Genomic DNA, 12375 nt, shown 5'->3' on the forward strand with positions numbered 1-12375 from the left:
CCCCGTTCCAAAAACATTAGCTTCATTGAAGACTCGAAGGGAGTCTTCTCACTCGAACCAGAAAAGACAAACACCCCCAGCCCTATGGTAGGCTCCCACCCGACGTTCTGTTGTTTGATTTGCGAGTGTTTACGCGCCACTTCCGTCAAGCTTTTCCCCGTCACGTGAAAAAGGACGGCTCGGGATCACAGCGCTAACATGTCAACAGAGATTAAACTAGTTTTATTATTTTGAAACAGGGGGGGGGGGGTAGTCAGGGTGGGAGGGTCTACCAAACAAAAACAAAAAAAAAAGCAGCCATGTTTTACACTAGTGATTATTATTATTCCATTTTTACAACCATTCAGTCTGCATAACATAAAGAAATAATTCTACATCTTTGTTTCTTTCGTATTTTTGGTACTCTGATTTTTTTTTTACATACAAATAACAAATACAGGAACTTTTTTTTCACAATGCATATCATCATCTGTCAAGTGTGTGTATGCGTGCGTGTGCGCGTGTTTTTGTATGTGTCAACACAAACCAACAGGCCGAGACTTAAAGCACATCCAAAAATAAAAGCAAAGGCGTTCGTTCACGTCATCTTTACACGGACTTGCGGCCTGCGTCCCGGGGTCCTCGTACCCTTCTTCAAGTGTCCTTTTTTTTCCGTTAAATGTATTTCATACAATTTGTACAAACGTCCTGTTACACAGGTGCGAGACCGGGAGGTTTTGGTGAGCTTTTCGGATGGGGTTTTTTGTACACAAATGAAGATCCTTATCCCGGGAGGAATCAAATGTCCGTGCAGTTTGAGTCAGTTCCCCCTTTTTGATTTTATAAAAATAAGATCAACTGAAGATAGTTCTCAGTCATCAAGGTAGTCCGCAAAGAGCGCGTCGGATTCTCGTCGGAGACGTCTCAACTTGAGCCGAAAGGCTTCTTCGCTTTGGAATTTGCAGATGTCGCCTTGAGGGCAGCCAAACTGTGGACAGAGAAGCTGGCCCTGACAAAAGTGGCACTCGCGAGCCAATTGAACGACAAACGGTCGACTACGACCGGTTGGAAAGCCCGAACTCGTCGGCTCTAGACGTCCGATCCGTTTGAAGCGGGAGGGATGGCCGCCGCCCTCCCACTTGAAATGGCTCGGACGTCCGCTAGAGTTCAACTTTTACAAAGATTGAGATCCCGGTTTCAGGAAAGGGACTAGAACCAAATAGATCTTTGTCTTTCGAACTAATCGAGACTAGAGCCTAAACTCTAAGGTTCCAACCGTGGGTTGAAAAACGTCACGCACGCTTCGCTACTAATTTCAAAGCGAAGAAGCCTCAGATCGATGGAGCGGCGCCGTTGGACTTTTGCGTCCAGACCGATGCGAGGGTCGAGCGGCGTCTAGCCCATGGCCGTCACCATGCTGGACGGGTGGTGGGGCGCGAAGGAGGGGTGCATGGGCGTGGGGGTGCCGAGCATGTGGCCGGAGTGCGAGAAGGGCGGGAAGGAGGACATGTGGCGGGAGAGGGCGGCCGGGCTGAAGGAGCTGCTCTTGTCCATCAGGCTCTTGGAGAAGTCGTCCATGCCGCCGTCCTGCAGGGACTTTTTGCTCTTCTTGGACTTGCTGGACATCTTGCGGTTGCGCGTCTGGATGCCTTCCTTCTTCATGGTCAGAGGTCGGTTGATCTGCTCTCCACAGGGACGACACAGAAGAGGGCAGGTTAGTATGATGCGGCCGTTCCGCGCACCGTCGGCGGCGTCTCGGACGCGCGCTAGCTTAGCGTACATAATTGTGATAAATACAATTAACTGCAATTAACAGCATCAAGCTAGTGGACCACGGAATGACTTTTCGTAGCGTACGGGTATATTGTATGTTTGTTTTTTGTGTGTGTCCAAATGGACTGTGTTGCGCCGTGCCAGGAGGAAAGAGGGGATGGCGGCGGAGGGGGGGGGGGGGTCGCCCTGGCACGCGGCACCGCGGGCCAAGTCCTCCTCGACCGCGTGGCCGTCTCGTCCCGGCTGCCATTCCGCAGTTCAGCCGGGAAGAATCGAGATGATGGAATTTGGGCTGTGGGCAGGATTACGGAGGGGGGAGGGGTGCGGATGAGGCCGACCGGCTCCCTGATCTTTTCCGAGCGTTTCTTCTTCCCGGGGAAATGGGAACAGGGATTTCTTTCTGGCTCTGGCGCGCTATGTCTGAAACATTTTTTCGCTGACTCCAAAAGCAGAGCGGTCGCCCCGATTAGCCCCTTCCCCCCACGCCGCCGACGCGGGATCCGGTGACTTTCAGGCGGACCGAACCGATGGACCGCCCCAGTTAACGCATCCCGCTCTTTCCGAGATGCCAAAGTCAACAAATGCCATCAATTGTGTGCGTAACCGTTATCTTTCGGGGTAATGTCCGATCCGTTAAAAGTGGGAGAGGACCTTGCCAGTTCCAATGGAGCCAAAGAGCATTTTTTTTTTTGTTTTTTTTTTTTTTTCATAGTTTGACTTCTATTCAGGTGCAATTTGTATATGTCACAACACCTAATTAGCCTCTATTTTCTTGTTATTTCTATCGCATATCATGTTTGTTCTCGGTTTCTGATTAAATTCCACCCAAAAATGTCTTTTTCTTCTTTGCCTGATGCGACATAGAATCTGATAGATGCAGTATTATATATAAACCTTTAGAATGGGTAGGTATCTGCCACCATAAACGGGGTTGCCCGTTTTCCAATCTTCTCTCAGCCGACAGCAAGACGGAAAAACGATTTACGAGGAGCGGCCCGGCGTGACGGTAAGGCCGGCCGGGCGGAATTTTCTCCGGCGATACCTGCGCCTTCTCCCGGTTATTATTATTATTTCCCCGTTTGCCCCTCGATGGAAATTGACAGCTTTTTTTGCGGCCTCCCATTCCCCGAGGTGCTTTCGGGCTGCCAAAGATGACGGGAGGGGAATACGGCGGTCAGGAAAAAAAAATAAATCATGGGATTTTAATTAAGCTCCTTCTTTAATATTCACAAGCGAGCGGATTCACAGCGGCTGCCAATAAAATCATTAATTCACTTTATCAGCCGCGGCTCTGCAGGGACAATTAGCGCTCGGGGACGTGAGGGGAAAACAAAGATGGGGGCGGGGGCTGCGGAAGGTGACTCTTATGCGCCCCCCCCTCCTCCCCACTAACTGTGACATTCTCCTGTCCGTTGTGCAATGACAAAAGTCAAAGCTGCCATTTGGGAAAAGCAATGTGCACGAAAATGCTGTTTGTCAAGCACACCCAGCAACAAAATACAGAATATGGACAACATTCTTAAGCGTAATTGTTCATCATCCAAAATGAAAAATGCAGAACATATTGAAGGTATTGTACATTGTTTAAAATAACTGATTTTCTTTTATATCCATTTCAAAAAATCATTGCACGTTTGTGTTGATTTGTATTTTACTGTAAGTAGAACAACAAAAAGCAGGCTTACCATTGGAAAATGTCACTATTAGAGGGGAAAATATCATTCTTTTCAAATAATACTCAAGAGGGAATGCATTTTTTTTTAATAAGTCATAACAATAAATTGCCTTCCTTCTATCTTCGTTTTTTTGGACGCTTCTCATTTAACTCTAGTTTTGTTTGTAATAAAGCAACATTTGTGAAAAATTGCACACTTTTGAGAAAACATCAGACAAAATGCTATTTCCAAACGATAAATGTGACACTTTTCAAATTTGCTACCAACACTGAATTTGGACCGTTTTTGAACCAAAACTATTGCTTTGCTTCTGTCATCTAAGAAATACACTTGCAGGGAGATATGAATATAATGAGTATTCAAATTGTGAATATATTACTTTAAATCTGCATTTTTGGACCCCATGCTAGTTGGAAAATGATGCTGAACTTGTAGATTTGATTTTGTTGCTCTTTAAATTTCCAATGCATCTGTATTTATTTTCATTAGATCAAATGAACCATATACAAAATATTGTCTGGCAAAGAAAAGATTGCAACATTTTGCACAATGGCAATATAGTGTCGAATACGCTTTTGGTTTTTTTGTAGTTGTTTTTGGTGAACTTACATTGTGCAGCTTAAAGTAGAGTCCGCAGGCGTTGCAGACGGGGTCGCCGTTGGCGTTTCGCCTCCATAGCGTAGTGGTGGTGGTCTGGCAGTTGGCGCACGACGTACCCGCGCGCCTGGCCGCCGACTGCAACCACAACATGGCACAAAAAACAAAAAAAAACACAGATCAACAACGCTTCGACACTATTCCTGGAAATGGTGACAATTTCCAAAGGTTAGAAATGAAGACAGGAGGGAAGGGGGGTGAAAAACAAGCAAAGGAGCGGAGGCGCGCTGCATGGCTGGGGGGCTAAAAATAGCACCAGTGCAGAATCAACATTTGCACCACACATAAAAGCAGAGATAAAAGCGCAGCCTTGACACGCTGCAGCCATTAAATCTGATTAAATGTCCTCCTCCGAAAAAAAAAAAAAAAAAAAAAAGTGGGCCTATCGCTGCACGGTGTCAACAAAAACAACAAAAAACGGGTCGCACGTTTGAATGCCAGTGGAATGATTATTTTGGTGAGATGCACTAATTAAAGGCATGCATAGGAGGGAGGGAGGGAGGGAGGGAAGGGAAGGGAAGGGAAGGGGGGTTGATCGCTCCGGGGGGTTGCAGCGGAGCTTCTACTGATGGATTTAACTGCTTCTGCATGCTTGACATTGATGTTCTAATCTCTCTCTCTAAAAAAATACAAAATCAATGGGCAGGTGAGCACCAGGGACCTTCATTATCTTTCCAATTAGACGCACGTGCCCACCTAATAACCCGCGAGATGGCGTCAAAGACGTTCAAATTGGACCTTTTTTATGAATTATTTGGAGGGCGGTGGGGGGGGCGCAGAAATAAATAGAAACGCGACTATAGTAGCTCTGCACGTCTTGAACGCTTATCTCGCATCCTGCACACTTTTCCTGCTTTTAGGCGTCACAAAAGATTTTGCTCGCACTTTAAAAAGAAGCTCAAATCAGGGATGTCCAAAACAGGGCTCGGGGCCGTTTGCGGCCCACGCCACAAGTCAAAAATGACACTCGACGCTATTTATGGATGGCGAGGAACCATTTTTAGACGTTTGCTTAATGGAGCCGAAATCACTTCAATTGGGATCATTTTTAGATCTTTAAAAAGATGCTGGCGACAGGGGCGGCTCCAATGTCGTGGGGTAACGGGCGCTTTACACCACCCCATAATAGTTTCTTTCACATCAAGTCATGACGTCCGGGTGGATTAAACAAAAACAATACAGTCAATTGCTTTTAGAGTTTTGACTAAAACTGAACATCATCTCTTGAATTGAAACTGAGCAGGACAATCAAATTTAGAAATATATACTGTAGATTGTGCACCATATGTGTTTATGGTAATTCAAATGATTATATTTACTTCCAGAAATCTATGGTATCACTAAATAATGACAGTAAAAATATTTGTAACTACTTGATTTGAGCAAATGCAACAAGGTTACAATTTTTTTTATTATTGCATTTAATGAATTTATTTTTGTAACATTTCATTTTTGCACTGTTTGACCAAAAAAAGACTAAAAAAGCATGTTGAATAATTTTACGTGCTGCACAGGACAATTTGGATTTTTGGGGATTTTTTTTTTTTTTTTAAATATTATTAAAAGAGCTGGCAAAAACTGCCTTGCAAAAAACGACATTAATGTTTTGGCCCTTGCATCCTTTTTTTTTTTTTCAAATGTTTGGACACCCCTGATCTGTCTGCAAGACATACTGCCGATAAGAATCAATGAGACGCCATTGCAATTTCGCCCCTCTCTTATTTATTTATTTTTGTCTCCAAAATAATAATAGTAATAATACACAGTGCAGCTTTTTTTAGGATCTGAAAGCAGAGACCTGCACTTGTCGAGTCAATTTCCTGCAGCTAATAGGCCTACTTCTTCCTGGAGAGGAAACACAGAGAGAGAGAGAGACGCACATGTCATCAAGATGCCAGCGTGGCGCGTTGACGTACCAGCCGCCGCTTGGGCTTGATCAGGGGCCTGTTCTGCCCGTTCATCTTGTGGTACAGGCCGCAGGCGTTACACAGATAGTGACCCGTGCCGTCCCGCCGCCACAGCGGGGTCGACGTGGCGCCGCAGTTGACGCACTCTCTGCCCTCTGAGCGCGTGCAAGCAAACCCACGCACAAAAGACACAAACACGCGCGCGAGGTCAGTGCAAGGAAGACCACAAGTCACACCATTTCAATTCAGTCAAAGCCTCCTCAAATCGGCACGTCGACCAATTCGAAAAATATTCACACTCGCGTTTGAAAAATTCAAATGACATTTTCACATTGCTCACATCAAATATAAAGTTCTGCAGAAAAATCAGTCACATCTGCGTTTAACAATTCGTTTTGCTGCCATTGAGAGCGACAGACGTCACAGCCGAACCTCCCACTTCAAATAGCGTGGACGTTTGACACTGTCAATTGCTTTACGGCAGCCAATAAATTCAAATGGTTGTCACTTGCAACAACGTCATTTTGCAAATATATTCATTCCCAGCAGCAGCGGTAAAGAAAAAAAAAAAACAATTCCTCCCCTCAAAAAATATTCATTGTGTGTTGATAACACTGGGAAACACAATTTTTGGTTGTTTCAAGTCTGACAGTTTTTGACTCATTTTTGGATGTGAGTCTAAAAGTGATTCATTTTTTCTCTATCACGTCACGTTAGTGAACTATAGAATTTCACAATATATATGAATCCCAAAATACTGACATACAACGAAATATGAAACTGCCATGACTGCAATGTGTATTTAACATTTTCCCCCCAAAGGATTATCATGGAATAACAAAATAATAAAACGAAAAATGTTGATATGACAAAGAAAATTTGATATCTGTACCCCATAATGAATTGAAAACAGCTCATTTTTCCCCCTCCAAATTGTTGCCCAGCGATGGTGGTGTCCGATTGGCACTTGTGACAGCCTCACTGAGTTTGATCCGAGCGTGTGCGTGCGTGCGTGCGTGCGTAGAAAGCGAAAGTGCGCGCGTTTCACTTGGTCTCGTTGAATAGAACGACATTTGTGCAATCGTCTTCCATTGTCCTCATAATCAACGCGCTGCAGTAAAAAATGGTATTGGAAGAAAAAGTGCTATTAGGCGGAGGGTGACGTCTTTAAAGGCACATGATCCTCCCATTAATAATAATCCCGATGATATGCATCGACTAATCCATCAGATTTTAATCTCATTAGCAAAAGCAAATGGGTGCGCGCGTGTGCTGATGTGATTATCGAATGCGATCTGGTGTGTTTTGCGGCAAAAGTGAGAGTGCATGCTGAGGCCTACCTGAACACGACCTTGTTTTTGGTCTTGTTTTGGAACCATAAGTAGAAGAGGACCCACCTATCAGGCTACTTGGTGGGAAGAGGCCTGGCCCGTATTCGGGGACATAGGGTGGGTATGTGGCGATGGGGTGGTGGGCCGCCGCCGCCGCCGCCGAGGAGCCGGGGGGGCCGGGTCCGAGCGCCGCCGCCACCCCGCGGCCGTGAGCAGTCTCCAGTTTCATGCTGTCGGCCAGCGTCACCTGGTACTTGACGCACTCCTTGTCCTCGGGCCGTCCCCCGCCGCCTCCCCCGGAACCCGGCGTGGACAGGCCCGGGTCCGGCGACACGTCCTTGGGCGGGGTGGGCGGAAAGGTGAACAAGTGCGGGCTGGAGTGGCCCCCGGACAGCGACGACGACGACGAGGACGAAGACGACGCCGGGGGGTAGACGGACAGGCCGGCCGGGGAGCCGTGGTGGTGGAGGGGGTTCTTGGGGAAGGGGCTGAGGTTCCACGGGGAAGCGCCGTGGTGCGCGCCGATGCCTTTGCCGCCCGCCGCCTCCAGCCACGGCAGCGAGCCGTGCAGCAGCGACGGCCGGCACACTTGGCTGCCTACCACCAAACACACAAGCACGCACGCGTTACCCAAAACAATCCGATCGCGTCCAACGCCTGCATGCACGCTTCAAATAAATCGTTTGCCTGCATAAATTCCGCTCAACATGGAAAAAAAAAAAAAAAAAAAAAAAATCTATCATTCCCCCTTCAAACGTTCCATCGCAATAATTCAAGTGCATGCGCACAAAAAAAGGTTGGCGTTTTTTCATCCATTTCGGCCTCAACTACTTCACCGTCATAAATTCAGACAAAACCGTTGCTAAAAATTCGCTTCATCCAACGCATTTTTTTTTTTGTTGTAAATTGTAAAAACGTTCGAGCATCACAGAAGAATAAAACCACAATGGCGATTGACAGTCCGGGAAGTGAAAGGTTACAATACTGGAAAATTCTAAGAATAACTTTTGAGACGAAACCTTTTTTTCCCCCCTCTTTTTAATCTGAGACGACAAACAGAGAAGCACTTTTTGTATTTTCTCTCACTTTTTCACACGATGTTCCGCCTGTCTATTTTGCCAACAATTAACGACCTGAATAATATTTTTAGCTCCTTCATCACGCTGTATGATTTATTCTTTTAGAAAATAGGACCCCCCTCCCTTGACAATACTTCAATTTAAAATAACGAACAAATGTAGAATTGTAGTTTAAATGCATTGTCTCTTTAAAAAAAATAGTAGCGACTTATTTTCAGCTAATAAAAGGTTGCTGCATTTTCGATTTTTGCGTTTTGAGCTGCATGGTTGCGAATGCGTGTATACTTACTGTGCGGGGGCGGCGGGTACCTCTGCACGGCCCGCACAGAGTTGCCGTAGTAGGGCGAGACGTGGTTGCCCTGGGCGTCGATATTAAATAGTACATCCACATCTTCGGCCAGCGGGTACTGCGCGGGCTCCATGTAGGAGTGGCCGAGGCCCGGGTGGTGCGAGCCGGGATGCTGCTCGTTCAGCACGGCCGGGTGGTGCGACATCCAGCGGGGCTGCTCCGCGCTTACTTCCATCGTTCCCTCTTTATCGCTTTATTGTTCTTCTTTTTCTTTTTTCTAAGTGTTCATGCGCGCGGAAATCCTGCCTTTTCTCGGGTTAAATCCACAACGGTCTCACCTGCGCACACAGACAGAGGCGATTAACGCGCGGCCCGTCCCAGGTGAGACGCACAGGACCGGATACGTCCAACATGGAGAAGTCGGAGGGGGGAGATCCTCAAGTGGGCCGGAAATGTTGGCCTTTTCTTTTTTCTCTGTAGCTTAAAGATGACAAAGCCCAAGGTGAGGACGTGCGCTCAACAGGTTCGCGTTCGGAAGAGTGACCAGAAAGGCGAGCGAGCCAAGTGTTGCACCCGCTTAGGCCTCCCTTCTCCCTCTCTCGCTTTCCCTCCCTCCGTCTCTCTCTCTCTCTCTCTCTCTCTCTCTCTCTCTCTGCCCGCCTCCCTTCCTCTCTTTTACACTGAAGGCATTCTTTCCGGATGGCGCCAGGCGGCTCAGTGCAGCAGACAGCTGCGGCGCGACGCAACTTAAGGAGGGTCTTTGCATGCATGGGTGGGGTGGGCTACACGGGAGGAGTGGGACGGGCTAGTCCTAATTGAATTGACGATCATTGGGCACGTTTCAAGAGAAATATGACACAAGGCCAATGGGGAAAAAAAAAAAGAAAACAAGAACGAGGAAGAAGTCAAAGTCAACTGGTGGAAAAAAAAAAAAAGAAAAAAAAAACATGGCGCATGCGCGTGTTTGTCACCGCACCGTTGCGTCCTCTCGCGGTCAGGCCCCACGTGCACGCACACTATCAGGCTCAAACACGTGCACGCGTAATAAAGCTGCACCCAAAAAATCGGAGGCAACTTTCGTTGTCAATGTTCAAACTGGAGAGTTTTAAAAAATAAATAAATACAATTTAAAAAGTAAAAAATGGACCTTCTACCAAACAATGGATCAATCAGATGTTGTCAGTTATACCTCTAGAACGCATGACATACATATCGAAGGGCAAACAACAGATTTTTGAGGACTTGTGGACACCTTTTTATGAATTATGTCAAAAAGGTGAAACTGTCTTGAGGCCTACTATATCATATTAGGGACTGTGATTTTGTGTTTATTTAGGATAAATGGGGTGAAGCTGGAGCTTAATAATTGTAGAGGAACAATTATTGAGTTTTTTTTGGTGTGCGTTCTTGGTGTGGTCTCTTTATTGTTTTGATGGTGTGAATTATTAGTTTGAAAATCAATAAAAATATTGTGGGGGGGAAAAAAAGTAAAAAATGCCTTGATTCAAATTTGATCAATTAAATGAATGACGAGACAATGGCAAGTTGAATCACAATATGTTCCATTTTTTAAAATAAGTATTATATGTGATTGTTCACATTAAAATACTAAAATATTTACATATATGATTCCTGGCCTTTGCTCCCACAAATTGCACGAAAACGTACTGAAGTGAAGTGGTGTGAGGTTAGAACTATGACGTCAGCAACCACTCATGTATTTATTTGGTAAAAGGTCACCATTTCAAAATGCTATCATTTCATCCCCATGATGCCAAAAAGACTGGCATTGTATTTGAAACTTTACAATTTCTCAAAGCAAACTATTGTTAAATACCGTTTACAATATGGCAATATTTATCAAAAGCATGTGATCATGTTTTGTACATGCTTGACCACGTGTTCAAATTTCATCATAACAAAAAAAAAATTCCAATTTTTTTCTTGTCCAAAAGAATTAGAATGAGTCAATAAAATTAAAATGAAAAGATTGAATCATGCAAAAACATCCAAATGGCTGTTTATGAATCATTACATGTGACGTCATAACAATCCCGGAAGGAAGGTGCTCAATAATTTACCCAGCATGGTCACGTGACTAACCATTTACATTTCAGGTGCCTTCCAATCATCCTAAAATTAATATGGTCATCCATCACGTGTTTTGATCCGTCATTTAAAATGACCCCAAAATGTTCAGCATGCAGGCGATGTTAAAATAGAAACCTTCAATCCTGATTAGAAAAGGCAAAAAAAAAAAAAAAAAAAAAAAAAAAAAAAAAAAGGAATCGGAAACTAATCTCGATTACCTCTTCACCAAATGATTCCAATTTTTTTCTTCAACGAAAAGCAAAGATGATTTCAACAGGACACTTGACATTCTAATCTGACGTCTGTTTAATTTCCCAACATTCAACACGCGCGCGCCCCTGTGTGTGTGTGTGTGTGTGCATGATCTGCAACATTTCATCCCTGGCTGCCAGTGGAATAATCCACTCGTTTTAAACACACACGCACACACACATCCTTTTTGTATAGCAGTTGATTGAAAATGAAAGAGGCAGAGAAATCCCAATTAGGACCCAAATGACGTCAAATATCAACGCTATAAATGTACACATTTAATCCACATGATGATGATTTCAATTTGGGGAATAAAATGGGGTTATTTTGATTTTGAACTGTAGTCTGTTGTATTGTATTGTCATTCTCAACGGCATGCATGATCAGATAATCATTTTTGAAAATCATTTTTTTCTTAACTTGTGTTCTGCTAAAGAGAATCAAAGGAATGAAAGTAAGACTTGTTGTGCTTTCTTAGAAGCCAAACTAACGGGGAAACGTTTTTTTCCTCGAATGATTAAAAAAAAGGGTTTCATTTTCAAACATGATTTTTTTTTTCTTTTTTCTTTTTCCGAGCACACGTAGGGGGATAAAAATAAGACATCAAGCCACCTCCACTTCAAGATTTACGATTGAGCATGAAATGAGTTTTTGATGGACGACTGACGCCCTAAAGAGGCTGCATGGGCTTTTTCTGGGGACAAAGAGTGGACGGAGGCTCTCATGCAGCAGCAGCAGCAGCACCTCTCACAAAATGGACGCAGCAGCAGCAGCAGCAGCAGCATCATGCGAGCGAGCGAGCGAGCAAGGAAGCAAGAAGGCAACAAAATAGCAGTTCCTATAAAGAAACAGGTGAAAAAAAGGCGGCAAAAATCGTCCATCTTTTATAAATATTCCTCATTGAGTTCCTTCTCCATTTGCACGCTTGAACTGACCTGCACGCGCTATTTGCTCTACGTTGGAGGGAAAAAATGACGTCACGAATGGACCCTTCACCGGCTCCGTCACAATTAGGATTATTAATTATGATTTCACATTCGTGAACGAAAGGGGGGAAAAGTTGACGAAGCGACGAGATGCGAAGGTACGCACATATATACACACACACACACACACGCGCGCGCGCGCAGAGTGCGCCCCTAAAATGACGTCATGGTGTTTATGAGCAGAGGAAATATGAATTGATGCAATATTTACTGACCTTGTTGTCTTGCTCGGATGAGGGGCGCGCGAGAGTGACCCGAGCGGAGGATGCGCGCGCAGAGACAGAGAGCGGGCCGTGCACGCGCTGACGCACGCGCTCCCCGGTTTAAGGCGACACTTCAACATTTGCCTCCTCAT

At 45.0% G+C, this 12375-nt stretch overlaps 1 protein-coding gene across 5 annotated transcripts; it reads right to left on the bottom strand.

Annotated features, from left to right (window-relative positions):
• Nucleotides 1-194: 194 nt before the first annotated feature.
• On the bottom strand, nucleotides 195-10116 carry gata3 (GATA binding protein 3). 5 transcript variants are annotated; one of them, XM_057854716.1, is made up of 5 exons: nucleotides 8692-9362; nucleotides 7390-7920; nucleotides 5884-5930; nucleotides 4038-4163; nucleotides 195-1659 (listed from the first exon to the last, which is right to left on the bottom strand). In XM_057854716.1, exons 1-5 carry the CDS (start codon nucleotides 8924-8926, stop codon nucleotides 1375-1377), a joined length of 1224 nt encoding a protein of 407 aa, XP_057710699.1. In that variant the 5' UTR covers nucleotides 8927-9362; the 3' UTR covers nucleotides 195-1374. The 5 variants fall into 5 exon arrangements, with proteins under 5 accessions (XP_057710699.1, XP_057710698.1, XP_057710697.1 ...); XM_057854715.1 differs by having other exon boundaries at nucleotides 7333-7920; XM_057854714.1 differs by lacking the exon at nucleotides 5884-5930 and adding an exon at nucleotides 6002-6147 and having other exon boundaries at nucleotides 8692-9359.
• Nucleotides 10117-12375: the final 2259 nt, after the last annotated feature.

The sequence above is a fragment of the Corythoichthys intestinalis genome, chromosome 13, assembly GCF_030265065.1.
Source record: "Corythoichthys intestinalis isolate RoL2023-P3 chromosome 13, ASM3026506v1, whole genome shotgun sequence".
Taxonomy (NCBI): domain Eukaryota; kingdom Metazoa; phylum Chordata; class Actinopteri; order Syngnathiformes; family Syngnathidae; genus Corythoichthys; species Corythoichthys intestinalis.